The 16,215-nt window shown below is 41.4% G+C and overlaps 2 protein-coding genes across 4 annotated transcripts in view; both read left to right on the plus strand.

Annotated features, from left to right (window-relative positions):
- The window catches only part of kiaa0825 (KIAA0825 ortholog), a 123,789-nt gene extending 118,473 nt beyond the window's left edge, over window positions 1-5,316 (plus strand). For all 3 annotated transcript variants that reach the window (XR_004632363.1, XM_034691307.1, XM_034691308.1), the window contains exon 23: window positions 4,445-5,316. Coding sequence is in view for 2 of the 3 variants with exons in the window: in XM_034691307.1 (XP_034547198.1) it covers window positions 4,445-4,628 (184 nt within the window). In the remaining variant the exon portion in view is untranslated. The remainder of the gene's footprint in view (window positions 1-4,444) is intronic.
- Window positions 5,317-8,611: 3,295 nt separating this feature from the next.
- fam172a (family with sequence similarity 172 member A) overlaps window positions 8,612-16,215 on the plus strand; it is a 167,661-nt gene continuing 160,057 nt past the window's right edge. The window contains 2 exon segments of the mRNA XM_034692266.1: window positions 8,612-8,705; window positions 9,387-9,527. Coding sequence (XP_034548157.1) covers window positions 9,422-9,527 — 106 coding nt within the window. The 5' untranslated portion in view covers window positions 8,612-8,705; window positions 9,387-9,421.

Genomic DNA, 16,215 nt, shown 5'->3' on the forward strand with positions numbered 1-16,215 from the left:
GTTTTTTGGCTCATTTTCAGCACAAGATCAACCAATCTCAACAAATATGCAACCTATATTTTACAGAACAATTTACACTTTTGGCAACATTATCTAGTGACAGTGTACATGGCAACTATCATTGTAATTCAATCTCTGTCTTTTTTTTTCTCTCTCTCTCCCCTCTTCTACCTCGCTCTCATTTCAAATTTGCACTTAACACCTTCCTGGGGAAAGGCTTCTCATTCATCAACGGTGTTTGTCCCGGTGACAAGCAGGGCGCCTCCTGCATATCAATATCAGCTAAGACAATGCTGAGCCTGTAACCTTCAGCTAAATGTCATTCTGCTTAATCCTATTTGAAAATTAAACATTGAAAAACCTTTAGCGTACCTTCCTGTCTTCCTTCCTCTCTCGCTCCCTCCTTTATTGGCCGCCGCTCTTCCAGCTCTCTGTTCTCTCTTCCTGCTCTTGTTTTGCACACTGCGTGACATTTGTATTGTTTTGTTTGTGTGAGTGTTTGTATGTCATAATAGTTATTTAGTGGAACTGATTTTGATTTTATGTCACTGAAGGAATAATACTGGGGCAATTTGCGTGCCCCTAATAGTCATCTGCATTCTCCCAACAGAGTCTACAGTAATCATCAGAGGCAGAGTTAACTGCTTCTCCCTTTGTCTGTGATGAATTTAAAGACTTTCAGATTGACACAAAAAAATGTCTAGAAAAATAATGGCGACCACAGTTGTATTTGGAGAAAGAATGCAGCAGCATAAGAAGCATCTATGTCAAAACTTCATTTTGAGGTAAAGACATTTTACAGATTTCATTTACCACATTCTCACAGTTGCCATTTGCTCTGACATAAATGCTAAGAGTAGGAAGCTCAAACTCTGTTATAATGTTTGTAGTGTTCAATGTTGTAAGTTGTATTTATGGTATATAACAAATGATGCCATATCACTCTTAGATTGATCAGTGATTGAAAAAACTATCAACAGTAAAAGAGTAGAGGAAAATTGGACCAATCTGGAAGTTAAAGCTGCTGTTGGTAGTCCCAGAGTAAACATCTGTTCAGAGAGAGGGACTTTCAATGGCAACACTATCCCTCCCAACCAGATTTCCTCTTAGCATACATACACGCATGCTAGCTTAGCTATTGTAGCCCAAACTGAAAATATATGATTAATGAGGTCATATGACATGTAGAGGATGTGCATTAGTGTGATGATTGTTTCGTACTAATAGGCAGTATGCAGTACAGTACATACTGTTTGAATATGTAGAAGGTAGTATGTCAGTTTGTTGTTTCTGTCACAGTCTATGTCAGTTCTCCACCCTGACTCCCTTCGAGTGACATCAGAGGAAAATGGCAGATGTGTGAATATGGTGAATTACTATAATGATGGTGATTAGGAAGCAGAGACAGAACATGTCTGATTTGTGCAAATACACACTACGACAGAGGAGGCAGAAACTTCGTCAAAGTACTATGCATTGAGAAGGCAGCATCTCAGTGTACAGACAGCACATGCATGATGCACATTTACCTCCTTCCTATTCTTACACACACACACACACACACACACACACACACACACACACACACACACACACACACACACACACACACACACACACACACACACACACAGCATGACTATATGCTACATGTTTGAAGAAACAGCAAAGACTTGGAAGAGAGGGAGGCTGGGATAAAAGGAGACACAGAGATTGCAATGAAAATGCAATCATTTGTAGTCAGACTGATTTAATTCTCCTTTGAAGGGAGTGTGATGCAGCAGCTCAAAGAAAGCCTTCTTCAGGCTCTACATATGGATTTGATTGACCACAGTCACTTGTCAAGGGACTCCATTGAAATACTGAGAGTGAATTACAATGTGACTCATTGATGTCTTCATATGAAAACGTCCATCCACATTATGGCTTAAAGAATTAGAAGATATGCTGGAGCAACACAGCCTAGAAGTGGTTAAACAAGATGTGAGGAGCAATTTCCTCCATGCTAAATATTAGTCACACAAACAGGGCTGGGTTGAAGTTCAGCAGTTCTTATATGATGCCACATTAGTTGACATAAAAATGGAAGGATACAGTAAGACTTGAGCCAAAGGCATGTTGTATTTCTGATTGCTCTTATCTGTTAAAAGGCATCCATTCAGTCTTAAATTTGTGTGTTTGGTGAACATTTTCCAATTCCTTTACATTGATTAGTCGCCCAAAGTTCCAAGATGACACTATAGGTACCCCTTTCCAGTAGGCAAAGTTGGCGTTCCTGTTTAAGTAGGAATTTCAAAATATGCAACATCAACTTAGACTTTCAAAATAAAGTAATGAATTTCACAAAAAGAGGACATCCGGTCAGACTTTCAGAACAAAAGTTTGTTGACAAACATTACACATTTTATGACGTTTTAGTGTTGAACAATCATTAAAAAGTGTTTAACATTGCAATAAGGTCTTAGTTTTGTTAAGTAAAGGCACAAAAATACAACACCAGTTGAATATCTATGTTACTTAAAAAACTAAAACATAGAAGATTACATATTTGATTTCCTTTTCTGATTTATCTTCAATGTTACATGACATCAAAATATTTTAGTTCACAAGAAGTAACCATCAACCATTTTTCTCACCCTGGAATTCAACCCTGGTCTCTTTGATGGAAAAAAAACTCAGAAGAAAGCTATTGGACAGCATACAGAGAAGAAAGTCTGCCTTCTATCCCCTCAAGAACATCTCCCGTATGAGTCAATCTCTCTCCGATTCAGTTGCCCAGACCCTCATCCACGCTTTCATTACCTCCCGGCTGGATTACTGCAATGGAGTCCTGTTCTGGGTATCCAGCAATGCCCTTTACAGGCTCCAATACGTGCACAACTCAGCGGCCAGGGTTCTCACACACACCAAGCCCTGGCAGCACATCAACCCCACTCTCATTCACCTCCACTGGCTCCCTCTAATGTACCGCATCACCTATAAGCTCCTCCTCCTCACCTACAAATCCCTGCAAGCCCTCGCCCCCTAATACCTTGCTGACCTCCTCCACCAACACACTCCATCCCGGAACCTAAGGTCTTCGGACCTGGGTCTCCTCTCCATCCCCCGGACTAAGCTGCAGACCTTTGAGGACAGAACATTCAGTGTGGCAGCTCCCACTCTGTGGCGCTCTCTCCCTCCCGACATCCGCAGCGCCCCAACCCTGGACATTTTTAAGAAGGCAGTCAAAACGCACCTTTTCCTCAAGGCCTTTCCCCGTTAGATATCCCCAGACCCCCTACCTGACCCTGTGAGGCGACCTTGGGTTTCTTGAAAAGCGCTATATAAATATCAGTTATCATTATTATTATTTTTAAATATTATTAAGATGCTGAATGGGTATCTATTCTATGTTGTATTTTGGCACACTAAGCAGTTGACCATGCTGCTGCATCTGATGGCTTGGGAGTGATAAGGGTCTTGCAGGTCTCTACAGCTAAATATATTCATACACAAAACTCCCTTAAAACTAGTGAACACTCATTTGTAAACGCAAACAGCCCAGATTTTCACCATGACTGTACTTAGAATTTTGTTACCAGCCCCCTGGTAAAATTTCTGAATGAAGTGAGGATGAGCTGATGTGAAAACACAGCAGGAAACTAACAGCAAGTGAGCACGCAGGGGCAAAGACGTTTATATCATGTGGCTGGTGTGAATCCAGAAGAGTTATATCTGACAGAGTGAATATGCCTAAACAGCCTCCATCTACTCATTACATTGATATAGAAAACTGTCATCTTAGCGTTTCTTTATCTGCAATCCGGTTGTAAACATTGGCTTCCAGTTTGCTTTTAGTTGTCCTGTCCTGCGTCATGGGACTCATCAGTTCCCAACCTGTCCAACAGGGAGAACTTCAAGCTGAGGGACATGGGTGGAAAAGCAACTTTGGAAAACTTAGGGGGCAGCTCTCATAAAAATTCTTAGACAATTTCAGGAGTGCAAATGTAAAAGAGACTCAAGTGTGCTTGCATGAAAGCAAACTGACATTCAATCACTCTCAAGGAAAGGCTGCTGCGTAACTGACACTCACAGCCTGACATCAGAAAAAGAAGCAACCCCAGTGTGAGCTGGGGCATGTTTTGCATCAGAGAGTTTAAGTCTGAGGTGTGTGAGAAAATCTTTTCTTGGACAAGTTTGCTCAATCTTTATGTTGAACCCATCATAAGTTGCTCATAAAGGCTATTTTCTGTGAGAGAGATTAAAAGATAGATATGGCCGGCCAAACAAACAACGCTTTAGTGGTTTGTTGATTCTGTATGTTTGCCTAGTCTACATAAACCAATAAGACCTGTTGGAGACACATATAGTGAAACATGCTGTATGTGTTTATTATGTAACTTCGAGTAACAGATGTGTGTTGGGGTATAAGCAGCTGATTTTTTGGTCTCTTTATGCTTTCCAGGTGGGAGATGCAGGATAGTGCGGAGCTGGAAGATGAAGAAAAATCCATGGTGGAGGAACTTCAGAAAGCCTATTTTGTTTGCTGCTGCAGCCCGAAACTGCAAGACCCCCCTGAAGCTGATGAGAGACCTGCAGAGCGGACCCAGGGGGAAACACACCCATCTGATGAGACTGCTGCCCAATAACAGTCCAGGCAGTTAGAATTTTTATCATGTTGTAAATGTTTGCTTGTAATACTCTCTCGGAACTCTCAAGGTAGTAAAATGTGTGTGTGTGCGTGTGTGTGTTAAACTGGATTTGTGTATATGCAGCAAGTTTGCATATGTGCGTGCATGAAGACATGAGCAAGAGAGCGGACAAGAAACTGCTAAACATCAAAGAGTAAGAGAGACTGTTCCTCCCTATCTATGCGTACAACGCAGACAAACTCTCTGTGCTTTTCTGTGCTGCATCAGATGCATTTCATCTTTTTGGAGCACATCTCCAGAAATCAGTTCTGGGAAATGGAGAGCCTGGATTTGTTTGCCTGGGACAAGATGGGACTGTGTGATCACTACTGGTAGTGAAGTTTTTTTTAAGCAGTGAGTGTAAAGACATTGGTGTCAGCATACTTTCTCCTGGTTCCTGAAAGCAAACATCAAATGTTACGGTTGGAAAGCGAGATGAGTATGTTTTTGATTACAGTGTGTCCTAAAAATCTGCCCCACTATGTAATATCAGTCAGGGTTTTGTGGGAACTGAGAAAACATTTATTTTATCTGTAATACGATTGTTGACTATGTTTTGCCAAGTTTGTCCATATTTCGTAATTTGTGAGATGGAGATGGAATATTTTAGAATTAAACATGAAAATAAAAAAAATCCTCACTCTCACTTTGTCTGTTGTATGATCAGTTTGTGTAATCTCTGTGCAGTCAATAATTCATGATGATTTATGGATGTGAAGTTCATGGTGAATACGTATATCAGATGTTCTCCCTTGTAAATCTGATGTTCAAATGAAGGTTTAACAACTTAAATGATGCTCTTTTTTTATCAGGCTCACAAAGGCTACATCACAGCCTGTGCAATTCCTCAGAGAGAAACATTTTTATCAACAGAGAGAGGATTTTTAATGCTAATGCAGCTCGATTGCAAGAACACAAAAGACAACAAAATGTTCAGCAGCTGAATTGTGCCTGTGACTCTCAGTTAAAAGGCAATGAAGCACCATAAGTTCCAGTAAATGTTCAGTGTATCACTTTTTTTAGTTTGTTTGTTTTTTTCTGGTGATGCAGAGAAAAAAAGTAAAAGGCCAGCCAAAAGGTTCTTGTAAGATAACTTGAAAGAGAGCTTGAGCTCTTTCCCTACCAATGACAAATACCTGTTGGGTTTTCCATTTGAATTTCCATTGGCTGATAGGTTAAGACGATATCTGTGAGAAAAGCTGACAGTATTATTCATAACAAATCACAACAAAGAATGATTCATCACGAATAATAAATGGAATATTCTATTATACTGTTTTCATTGAGGGATTATCAAACCTACATAAACATTTGAGAATCCCAGAGCTCATCATGACATATTTATGCAGGATAAACAGACACAGCACTTTGACTCCTCTCATTTCCATTTCAATTGATTACCCTCGTTGTATGAGTGCATTATCCTCAGCTAACTCTCACAGCACAAACATGTAAGTTTTGTTGTATGTCCCTCTGTGTACAACAAGCTGTTTGTTAGGATGTCATGGGCTAGCCTGGTAGCATTATGAGAAAACCATGTTTCTGCCAGTGCATCCAGCTTCACTTGGATCCAATGAGTGATCCTGAAATCTTTGTTATTCAGCTCTCAAAAAATAAATTACATCATAAAAATGAAAGAACATGGGCTCTTTAAACTTATGGTGCTACATGAATAGACAACACAATTGGGTTTGCAAAATTGCAAAAAAGAATACTTTGTATGTCACTTACTGTAGCTTAAAAATGAAAGAACATGGGGCACTGTTGGCCTAGCGGTTAAAGCCTGCGCCCCATATACAGAGGCTAAAGTCCTCGTTGAAGCGGTTGCTAGTTTGACTAACGGCAGTGATCATTTGCTGAATGTCTTTCCCTCTCTACTCCCAACATTTCCTGTCTCTCTTTAGCCCCAAAATATAACTATAAATAGATGAAAGAACACACAAACATAGCACAAAGTAATGGACAGTAGTAATGTATTTTTATGCAAGGTGTAAGATTTTGTGTAGGATTTTAATGCATGACCTATTGAAAATGTCAAGTCAAGTTCTATGAAATAAAAACTTGTTTCTTAAATACAACTTAAGTCAGAACCAGAGTCTCAGTCACATCTACTATATGATTCTTTGGGCAAGGTCTGTTAAATTTAAACAAACATAAAAAGACTTAAAGGAGAAGTCCATGGCTTAACGTTTTGCCTTCTACCTCTCCTGCTCTTGTTTACTTTGGACTCATGCACATCTGAGTGGAGCTACTGGCTACATCCCATTTTAAAATTGAAGGAGCTCAATACTTTCTATCACAATGCATTATATTTGAAAAAAACAGTCAGTTGTTTTACATTTTCAATATTTTTTATTACAAAGAACCTCAGTTGTCCATACAGTTATGTATAGGAATGCAGGTATTAGTTTCTTATTTTTGAGCTAATGAAAAGGGACTGTAGATCTACACTACACTCTCAACATGCAGGCCTGCTGTTCATACCTAAAGTCTCTAAAAGTAGTATGGGAGGTAGAACCTTCAGTTATCAGGCCCCTCTCCTTTGGAATCATCTACCAGTCAAGGTCTGGGAGGCAGACACCCTCTCTACTTTTAAGATTAGGCTTAAAACTTTCCTTTTTGATAAAGCTTATAGTTAGAGCTGGCTAAGGCTTGGACCAGCTCTTAGTTATAATGCTATAGGTTTAGACTGCTGGGGGAACCGGCGTACTGACACATCAGGATCCTATCTCACTCCCTTCCCCACCAACCCCCCATCACTATACTTTAACTCTGCCTGTCCCATTGGAAGTTACTAACCATAGACCTTTCTGGAGTCCCTGAGCTCCATTGTCTCGTAGGTCCCTCTGAGCTGCCGTAGACGTCCTCCTGCTGTGGACGTTCCGGACTCTAGCTGATATGAATGTGCTGGACTCCAACAGCAACAGCTTCTACTACTCGTCTCATCACTATCACCGCTCCCTCTGTCTCTTAGTATCCTCAATCCCTCTTTCCAGACCCAACTTGGCCGAGGCATGATGGCTGTCTAACATGAGTCTGGTTCTGCCTGAGGTTTCTTTCTGTTAAAAGGAAGTTTTTCCTCGGCACTGTAACTAGCTAAATATTGCGATGTGCAATGCTCATGGTGGATTAAGGTGGGGTAAGACTGAGTCTTACCCTGTCTTGAAGTTGGGTCTCTGTTCATAATTTGACATAGAGTGGTCTAGACCTCCTATGTTTGTAAAAGCGTCTTAAGATAACGTTTGTTGTGATATGGCGCTATACAAATAAAGATTAATTGATTAATTGAGATCTAAGTTAGCTTTGAGCCATATCTGGTACAAGGCATCAGATGGTTACATTTATGTTTAAAATTGTACACAGTCCCTTAACACAGGGGTTCCCAAAGTGTGGGTCGGGACACACTTGAAACACAAATGGGGGGTCGTGAGATGTCTTACAGAATGGTTTTTTTTATTCAAAGTTATCTAAAAATAGTAAATTTTACCCATTTTAGTATGTAATGAGTTTTCTGCCTTTCTTTTTGCCTGATGACTCCAACATTTAGGGTTAGTGAGCAGTGAATTATCAAAAGCATCAGTAGCAGTAGGTTAATTCATAACAGCACAGGAAACACAGCCACATGCTCTTATAGGTAGGCTAATTTTCTACAGACCAGCTAAATACCACTTTAAATCACTTGGAGGGACAGTGGGGGTCACGGGCTGAAAGGTTAGGGAACTCCTGCCTTAACAGATAAATAAAGCACATACAAATAGTCAAAAATATATCACTTTCCCTCGAAAAAACGCAGTGGAGAGTAGAATACAGCTCTCTGATCTGTGAATAAAATTCAAACCGGTTGGTATGAATTGCACACAGCAGAAACATCTGTAAACGCTGGTGCAGATGCTGTGCCACTGTCTCTTTAAATCTCCCTTCCAGTCCGTTGCCCCGGTAACCCGGAAGCTTCACGCGCCCCACGCTCAGAGTCCTTCCTGTTTTAGAAATCTCAAGGAAGCTGCAGCCACTGGACAGTCGCATATACTGATGATGGTGCGTGAGTCGAACAAAAAGCATGCCTGCATCTCCTGTAAACAGCTGTTCCTCTCTGAAACTCCGTGTTTCGTTTGGTTTAATAGACTGTGAAAAACAAGCACGAATGCCCCACTGTGACTGAAGCTACATGGCTGCACAGGCTATGTGCAGAGCGACTGCAAACAGTCCGGGAGTTATTTATAAGACATTACACAGATGTTGACTGTCATAGAGACAATAACAAAGGAGTCTGAGGTTTATTTTTCAGGGGTAAACGTGACTGTTTGTACCGCCTGCAGCTGCGCGTTACAAAGCAACGTCAGCTATGGTTGCATAATTAATGTGATTGTTGCACGTGTGTGAAGTTCAGCGAACACACAGCAGCTTTTGTAATAACTGTAAATTTATCATAGCTGCAATGCCAACAATAAGTTTTAGCTTGCCCCAAACGTAGTGTGTAATTGCAGTGTTAATCGTTGTGTTCAGTAAGCTATTGTAGCCTGAATAGCAGTGCAGCATTCAACAGTTCAGTATTAATGCTTTGGCTTACTGCCATCTTACAGGTGCAACAGCTGTGTTACTTTGTGGTAGCTTGTGTGGAAGTAGTGAATAGACTCGTATTACGGCAATTACAGGCATAATATGACACTAAAAGTACATGTCACTTGTTTTTTTTTCTTTAAAACGCTTATGTGACAGGCTGCATCACAGTGATCTTTAAAGGCAGAGGACCCATGCTCTCTCATCTTTGTGCTGCCACACCAGCCCTGTACATATTGTGGATCACTATGGCCCAGATAGCTGGTCAGGACGACAAGGAGAAAACTACTGCACTGAAAGGTAAATATAATTATAAGACTGTAAGAGAAAAGGGGAAGTAGTGTTTTCAAAACAACAGCAACAAGGGAGCAACTTTATAGGAACTTTTACAATTTTGACATTTTGCTTATTGAATCTACTTTATGCACAAACACTCATTTCGCCTTTATTGCTTTTGTTATTTTTTAAGTTATTTTAAGAATCTTTCACCTCCCATAATTGGTTTGGTACAAATTTACTAAAGCAGCAGTACCACTTCTTCTGACAGGGTGCCGGTTTGTACCTCTGTCTGTATTCTTAGGTGGCATTGCCATTCCCACCAGAGGACTCATGGCTGTTATGTTGCCCCATCAGTTTTCCATCATTACACGTTCAAAACAATTTTATTTGTGTTGGACAGTATGTTTTGATTCCTTTGACCAGTTAGAAACACGGAATCATGTATTTACTGTCCATTGAGGCTTGTATACAAAAAATGCAACAGTTCTAAGTAGGGATATACATTTTAAGTATTTTCCATGATCAAGTTTTGGAAATGTTAACGATCAATTACTGATTAATCAATAAATAGAAAAAATATTATTCTAATGTCAAAAACAATGCCAAATACGTTTTTTCCCCCTAAATTATAATTTCTACAGCAACAAAATGCATATAACTGACAGGATTGAATACAGGTACATGTTTAATGCTGATTATCAACGATAAGGCTCATAAAAATATTCTCCGTTGACATAGTCTTTTAAAGTGAAGGCTCATAATAGTAACAGAAATGTACTTCAGACTCACAGTGTCCAGTTTTCTGTCTACTCGTTCTTATTGAGAAAAATAAACATGTGCATTTGGTCAGGTGTCAGCCGGGAGCGTAACCGGGTCATCGTCAGTCCAGCCGCAGAAAAGCCCAGACGGTCTGATGTTGCTGGTCTGCAAATACAAAGCATACAAACAATTCCCACCAGCTATTGGCTTTGTATCTAGGTGGGGAAATGTCTTGTTTAAAGTCGTCAACCCTCGTGTCCTTGTAGCCAGAAGTTGTGTATCAGAATCAGAATCAGAATCAGAATCAGCTTTATTCGCCAAGTATGCTTGAACACACAAGGAATTTGACTTTGTATTGATCCTCTTTAAAAAGCGCACGTGGAGACCTGACACACAGTGGCAGCCGCCAGCTCAGTGTCTCTGCTGTGTGCAACACCTTTAATCAGCTGATTCACATCGAAACATGCTTTAAACTTAAAACACCTCCCTGACAGCTGAACGAATTATGAGACCACATGATGCTTGTTCCACTTGGCGGAAAATTGAAAACAAAAATGCGCGTTTCGAGTAATTTCTTAACAATCAATTAATCAATAATTGATTAATTGTGTACATTCCTAGTACTAAGTGTTAGTCAAACACAACCGAAGAACCATCAAAGACTATTTACCTGATTTTTATGTTAAATGGTCTAAATCGTAATGAAACCGAACTGGCTTTAAAGTGCCAGATTGAACCTTTATTAGAATATCTAACTTATCTCTGGCCACACACTTTTAAGTTAAGTTTTCCCCATGAGGTCACAAAATACCTAAGTTAAACTGACAGGTGGTGTTATGAAATGTAAAACACAACAATATTGTGCATATAATTTCTGAATAGGTTTGTCAAACTCTCAGTTTTTCCTTTTACTCTCAATATACATTTTTATTATGCTGCACTTTTGACTCAAAATAAAACTTGAGGGCTTTCACACCTGAGTTGTTTGGAGGAGTTCTTCCAAAACAGGTCATTGCCCTCCTTGGCTCTGATTGTTTGGACACATGTGAACACAGCAAGTTCAATCTGATGCGGAACAAAACAAGCGAGACAAGATCGCCTTGAAGAGATGTTCTCGTCTCTCTTCCAATAGAAAGCAACGCAATGAGCATGTGACTGTCAGAACCTGATAGTAGAGCAATGGAAAAAGGTGACCTGAGGACAGACAGCAGTGTTGGCCTGGTCTCAAAATTCCCCAGATCTCAATTCAATCCAGTCGCTGTGCGTTGTGTTGGTCAACCAGGTACAGTCCATGGAGGCCCAATTGAAACGCCCAGGACTTAAAGAATCTGCTGCTAATGCAGGGTTCCCACGCGTCCTGGAAAACCTGGAAAACAGTTGACCAGTTTTCCAGTGGAAAACACCTGGAAAATGGGAGAAAAAGTCAAATGTCCTGGAAAATCACATATAGTCCTGGAAAATTATTCCAACATGGCTGCGTGCGACCTGACCCTATTAAAAAAACACATCCCCATTCATTGAAGTTGAGTGCACGCTGTGCTGGAAAAGACAGTAACACTTTTTTCACATCTTTTCTCCTTCACTTGGTCATAATCATGCATTCACAGGAAACGGGGGTATATTGTCTAGTTTTATGGTACATGAACCTTGTAGAGTGCTCTTTTGATTCAAAGAGTCTTATATTTAAATTATAGTGTGACCAGTGGAGTCGGGCAGAGAGCTTGGGGGTCTGTGCCTCACAACTTTCTCTGCAGGCTGAGAGCTCAATTACCGTACTCTAGCTCAGTTGTTCTCAAAGTGGGGTCCTGTGACCCCTGGGGGTCTGCGAACCATAGCATGTGGATCCGTGAAATAATTTGAATAAATTTCTAATAAATTATAAAATTGTGCTGTGTCATTACAAGACAGCATATACACCATTGTTATGATATCAATTGGTGGCTCGAAGGGATATGTGAGTCTTGCTACTGTTAATTTTCTGAAAGCGTTTAAGATCAATTACTTGAAAAGTATAAATGCTGTCATGTTGAGTCCACAAGGAATGACCCTAGGGTTAGGGTTAGGGTTAGGATTAGGGTTAGAATTAGGGTTTGGGTTAGGGTTAGGATTAGGGATAGGGTTTGGGTTAGGATTAGTGTTGGGATTAGGGTTAGCGTTGGGGTGAGGGTTGTGATAAGGGTTAGGGTTAGAATTAGGGTGAGGGTTGGGGTTGTGATTAGGGTTTAGGGTTAGGGTTGGGATTAGGGTTAGAATTAGGGTTTGGGTTAGGGTTAGGATTAGGGTTAGGGTTAGGGTTTGGGTTAGGGTTAGGATTAGGGTTAGGGTTTGGGTTAGGATTAGGGTTAGGATTAGGGTTAGAATTAGGGTTAGGGTTAGAATTAGGGTTAGGGTTGGGGTTGTGATTAGGGTTTAGGGTTAGGGTTAGGATTAGGGTTTGGGTTAGGGTTAAGATTAGGGTTAGGGTTAGGATTAGGGTTGTGATTAGGGTAAGGGTTGTGATTAGAGTTAGGGTTAGGGTTGGAATTAGAGTTAGGGTTAGGGTTGGGATTAGGGTTAGGCTTAGGGTTTGAATTAGGGTTAGGGTTATGGTTTGGATTAGGATTAGGGTTAGGGTTAGGGTTATGATTAGAGTTAGGATTGGGGTTGTGATTAGGGTTTAGGGTTAGGGTTAGGATTAGGGTTAGAATTAGGGTTTGGGTTAGGGTTAGGATTAGGGTTAGGGTTTGGGTTAGGATTAGGGTTAGGATTAGGGTTAGGGTTAGGGTTATGATTACGGTTAGGGTAAGAACCAGAACCAAACTCAAGCAAACCCAACCAGAACCCAACCAGAACCAAACCAGAACCAGAACGGAACCGTACCAGAACTTACCCAGAACCAAACTCTAGCAAAGACAACCAGAACCAAACTCAAGCAAACCCAACCAGAACCGAACCAAACCCGAACCAGAACCGAACCAGAACCGAACCAGATCCGAACCAGATCCGAATCAGAACCGAACCGGAACCTAAACGTACCAGAACCGAACCAGAACCAGAACCAGAACAGAACCAGAACCGAACTCAAGCAAAGAGAACCAGAACCAAACTCAAGCAAACCCAACCAGAACCGAACCAAACCCGAACTAGAACTGTCTAGAACTGAACCAGAACCCAACCAGATCCGAACCAGATCCGAACCAGAACCGAACCAGAACCGAACCAGAACCGAACCAAACCAGAACCGAACCAGAACTAAACCATAACAGAACCAGAACCGTACCAGTACTGAACCAGTATTGAAACCGCACCAGAAGCGAACTCAAGCAAGGGGTTAGGGTTAGGGTTGTGATCAGGGTTAGGGTAAGGGTTGTGATTAGGGTTTAGGGTTAGGATTAGGGTAAGGGTTAGGGTTGAGATTAGAGTTAGGGTTAGGGTTGTGATTAGGGTTAGGATTAGGGTTAGAATTCAGGTTCAGGTTAGGGTTAGGATTAGGGTTACAGTTAGGGTTTGGATTAGGGTTAGGGTTAGGGTTGGGATAAGAGTTAGGGTTGGGGTTGGGATTAAAGTTAGGGTTAGGATTAGGGTTTGGGTTAGGGTTAGGATTAGGGTTAGGGTTTGGGTTAGGATTAGGGTTAGGATTAGGGTTAGAATTAGGGTTAGGGTTAGAATTAGGGTTAGGGTTGGGGTTGTGATAAGGGTTTAGGGTTAGGGTTAGGATTAGGGTTTGGGTTAGGGTTAAGATTAGGGTTAGGGTTAGGATTAGGGTTAGAATTAGGGTTAGGGTTAGGGTTAGGGTTGTGATTAGGGTAAGGGTTGTGATTAGAGTTAGGGTTAGGGTTGGAATTAGAGTTAGGGTTAGAGTTGGGATTAGGGTTAGGCTTAGGGTTTGAATTAGGGTTAGGATTAGGGTTAGGGTTTGGGTTAGGATTAGGGTTAGGATTAGGGTTAGGGTTAGGGTTATGATTAGAGTTAGGATTGGGGTTGTGATTAGGGTTTAGAGTTAGGGTTAGGATTAGGGTTAGAATTAGGGTTTGGGTTAGGGTTAGGATTAGGGTTAGGGTTTGGGTTAGGATTAGGGTTAGGATTAGGGTTAGGGTTAGGTTATGATTACGGTTAGGGTAAGAACCAGAACCAAACTCAAGCAAACCCAACCAGAACCCAACCAGAACCAAACCAGAACCAGAACGGAACCGTACCAGAACTTACCCAGAACCAAACTCTAGCAAAGACAACCAGAACCAAACTCAAGCAAACCCAACCAGAACCGAACCAAACCCGAACCAGAACCGAACCAGAACCGAACCAGATCCGAAACAGATCCGAATCAGAACCGAACCGGAACCTAAACGTACCAGAACCGAACCAGAACCAGAACCAGAACCGAACTCAAGCAAAGAGAACCAGAACCAAACTCAAGCAAACCCAACCAGAACCGAACCAAACCCGAACTAGAACTGTCTAGAACTGAACCAGAACCCAACCAGATCCGAACCAGATCCGAACCAGATCCGAACCAGAACCGAACCGAACCAGAACCGAACCAGAACCGAACCGAACCAGAACCGAACCAGAACTAAACCATAACAGAACCAGAACCGTACCAGTACTGAACCAGTATTGAAACCGCACCAGAAGCGAACTCAAGCAAGGGGTTAGGGTTAGGGTTGTGATCAGGGTTAGGGTAAGGGTTGTGATTAGGGTTTAGGGTTAGGATTAGGGTAAGGGTTAGGGTTGAGATTAGAGTTAGGGTTAGGGTTGTGATTAGGGTTAGGATTAGGGTTAGAATTCAGGGTTCAGGTTAGGGTTAGGATTAGGGTTACAGTTAGGGTTTGGATTAGGGTTAGGGTTAGGGTTTGGATAAGAGTTAGGGTTGGGGTTGGGATTAAAGTTAGGGTTAGGATTAGGGTTCGAATTAGGGTTAGGGTTAGGGTTAGGGTTAGGGTTGTGATTAGGGTTAGCATTGGGGTGAGGGTTGTGATAAGGGTTGGGGTTAGGATGAGGGTTAGGATTAGAATTAGGGTTTTGGCTAGGGTTAGGGTTGGGGTTGTGATTTGGGTTTAGGGTTAGGGTTAGGATTAGGGTTAGGGTTTGGATTAGGATAAGGGTTAGGATTAGGGTTAGGATTCGGATTAGGGTTAGAATTAGGGTTAGGGTTAGGGTTGTGATTAGGGTTTAGGGTTAGGGTTGTGATTAGAGTTAGGGTTAGGATTAGGATTAGGGTTAGGGTTAGGGTTAGGGTTAGGGTTATGATTAGAGTTAGGGTTGTGATTAGGGTTTAGGGTTAGGGTTAAGATTAGGGTTATGGTTTGGATTAGGATTAGGGTTAGGGTTAGGGTTAGGATTAGGGTTAGGGTTAGGGTTGGGATAAGAGTTAGGGTTGGGGTTGGGATTAAAGTTAGGGTTAGGATTAGGGTTCGAATTAGGGTTAGGGTTAGCATTAGGGTTAGGGTTAGGGTTAGGGTTAGGGTTGTGATTAGGGTTAGCGTTGGGGTGAGGGTTGTGATAAGGGTTGGGGTTAGGATGAGGGTTAGGGTTTGGATTAGGATTAGGGTTAGGGTTAGGATTAGGGTTAGGGTTAGGATTAGGATTAGGGTTAGAATTAGGGTTAGGGTTAGGGTTGTGATTTGGGTTTAGGGTTAGGGTTAGGATTAGGGTTTGGATTAGGATTAGGGTTAGGATTAGAGTTAGGGTTTGGATTAGGATTAGGGTTAGGATTAGGGTTAGGGTTAGGGTTGTGATTAGGGTTTAGGGTTAGGGTTGTGATTAGAGTTAGGGTTATGGTTTGGATTAGGGTTAGGGTTATGATTAGAGTTAGGGTTAGGGTTGTGATTAGGGTTTAGGGTTAGGGTTAGGATTAGGGTTATGGTTTGGATTAGGATTAGGGTTAGGATTAGGGTTAGGGTTAGGGTTATGATTGGAGTTAGGGTTGTGATTAGGGTTTAGGGTTAGGGTTAGGATTAGGGTTAGGGTT

This window comes from Notolabrus celidotus, chromosome 9, assembly GCF_009762535.1.
Source record: "Notolabrus celidotus isolate fNotCel1 chromosome 9, fNotCel1.pri, whole genome shotgun sequence".
NCBI classification, from domain to species: Eukaryota; Metazoa; Chordata; class Actinopteri; order Labriformes; family Labridae; genus Notolabrus; species Notolabrus celidotus.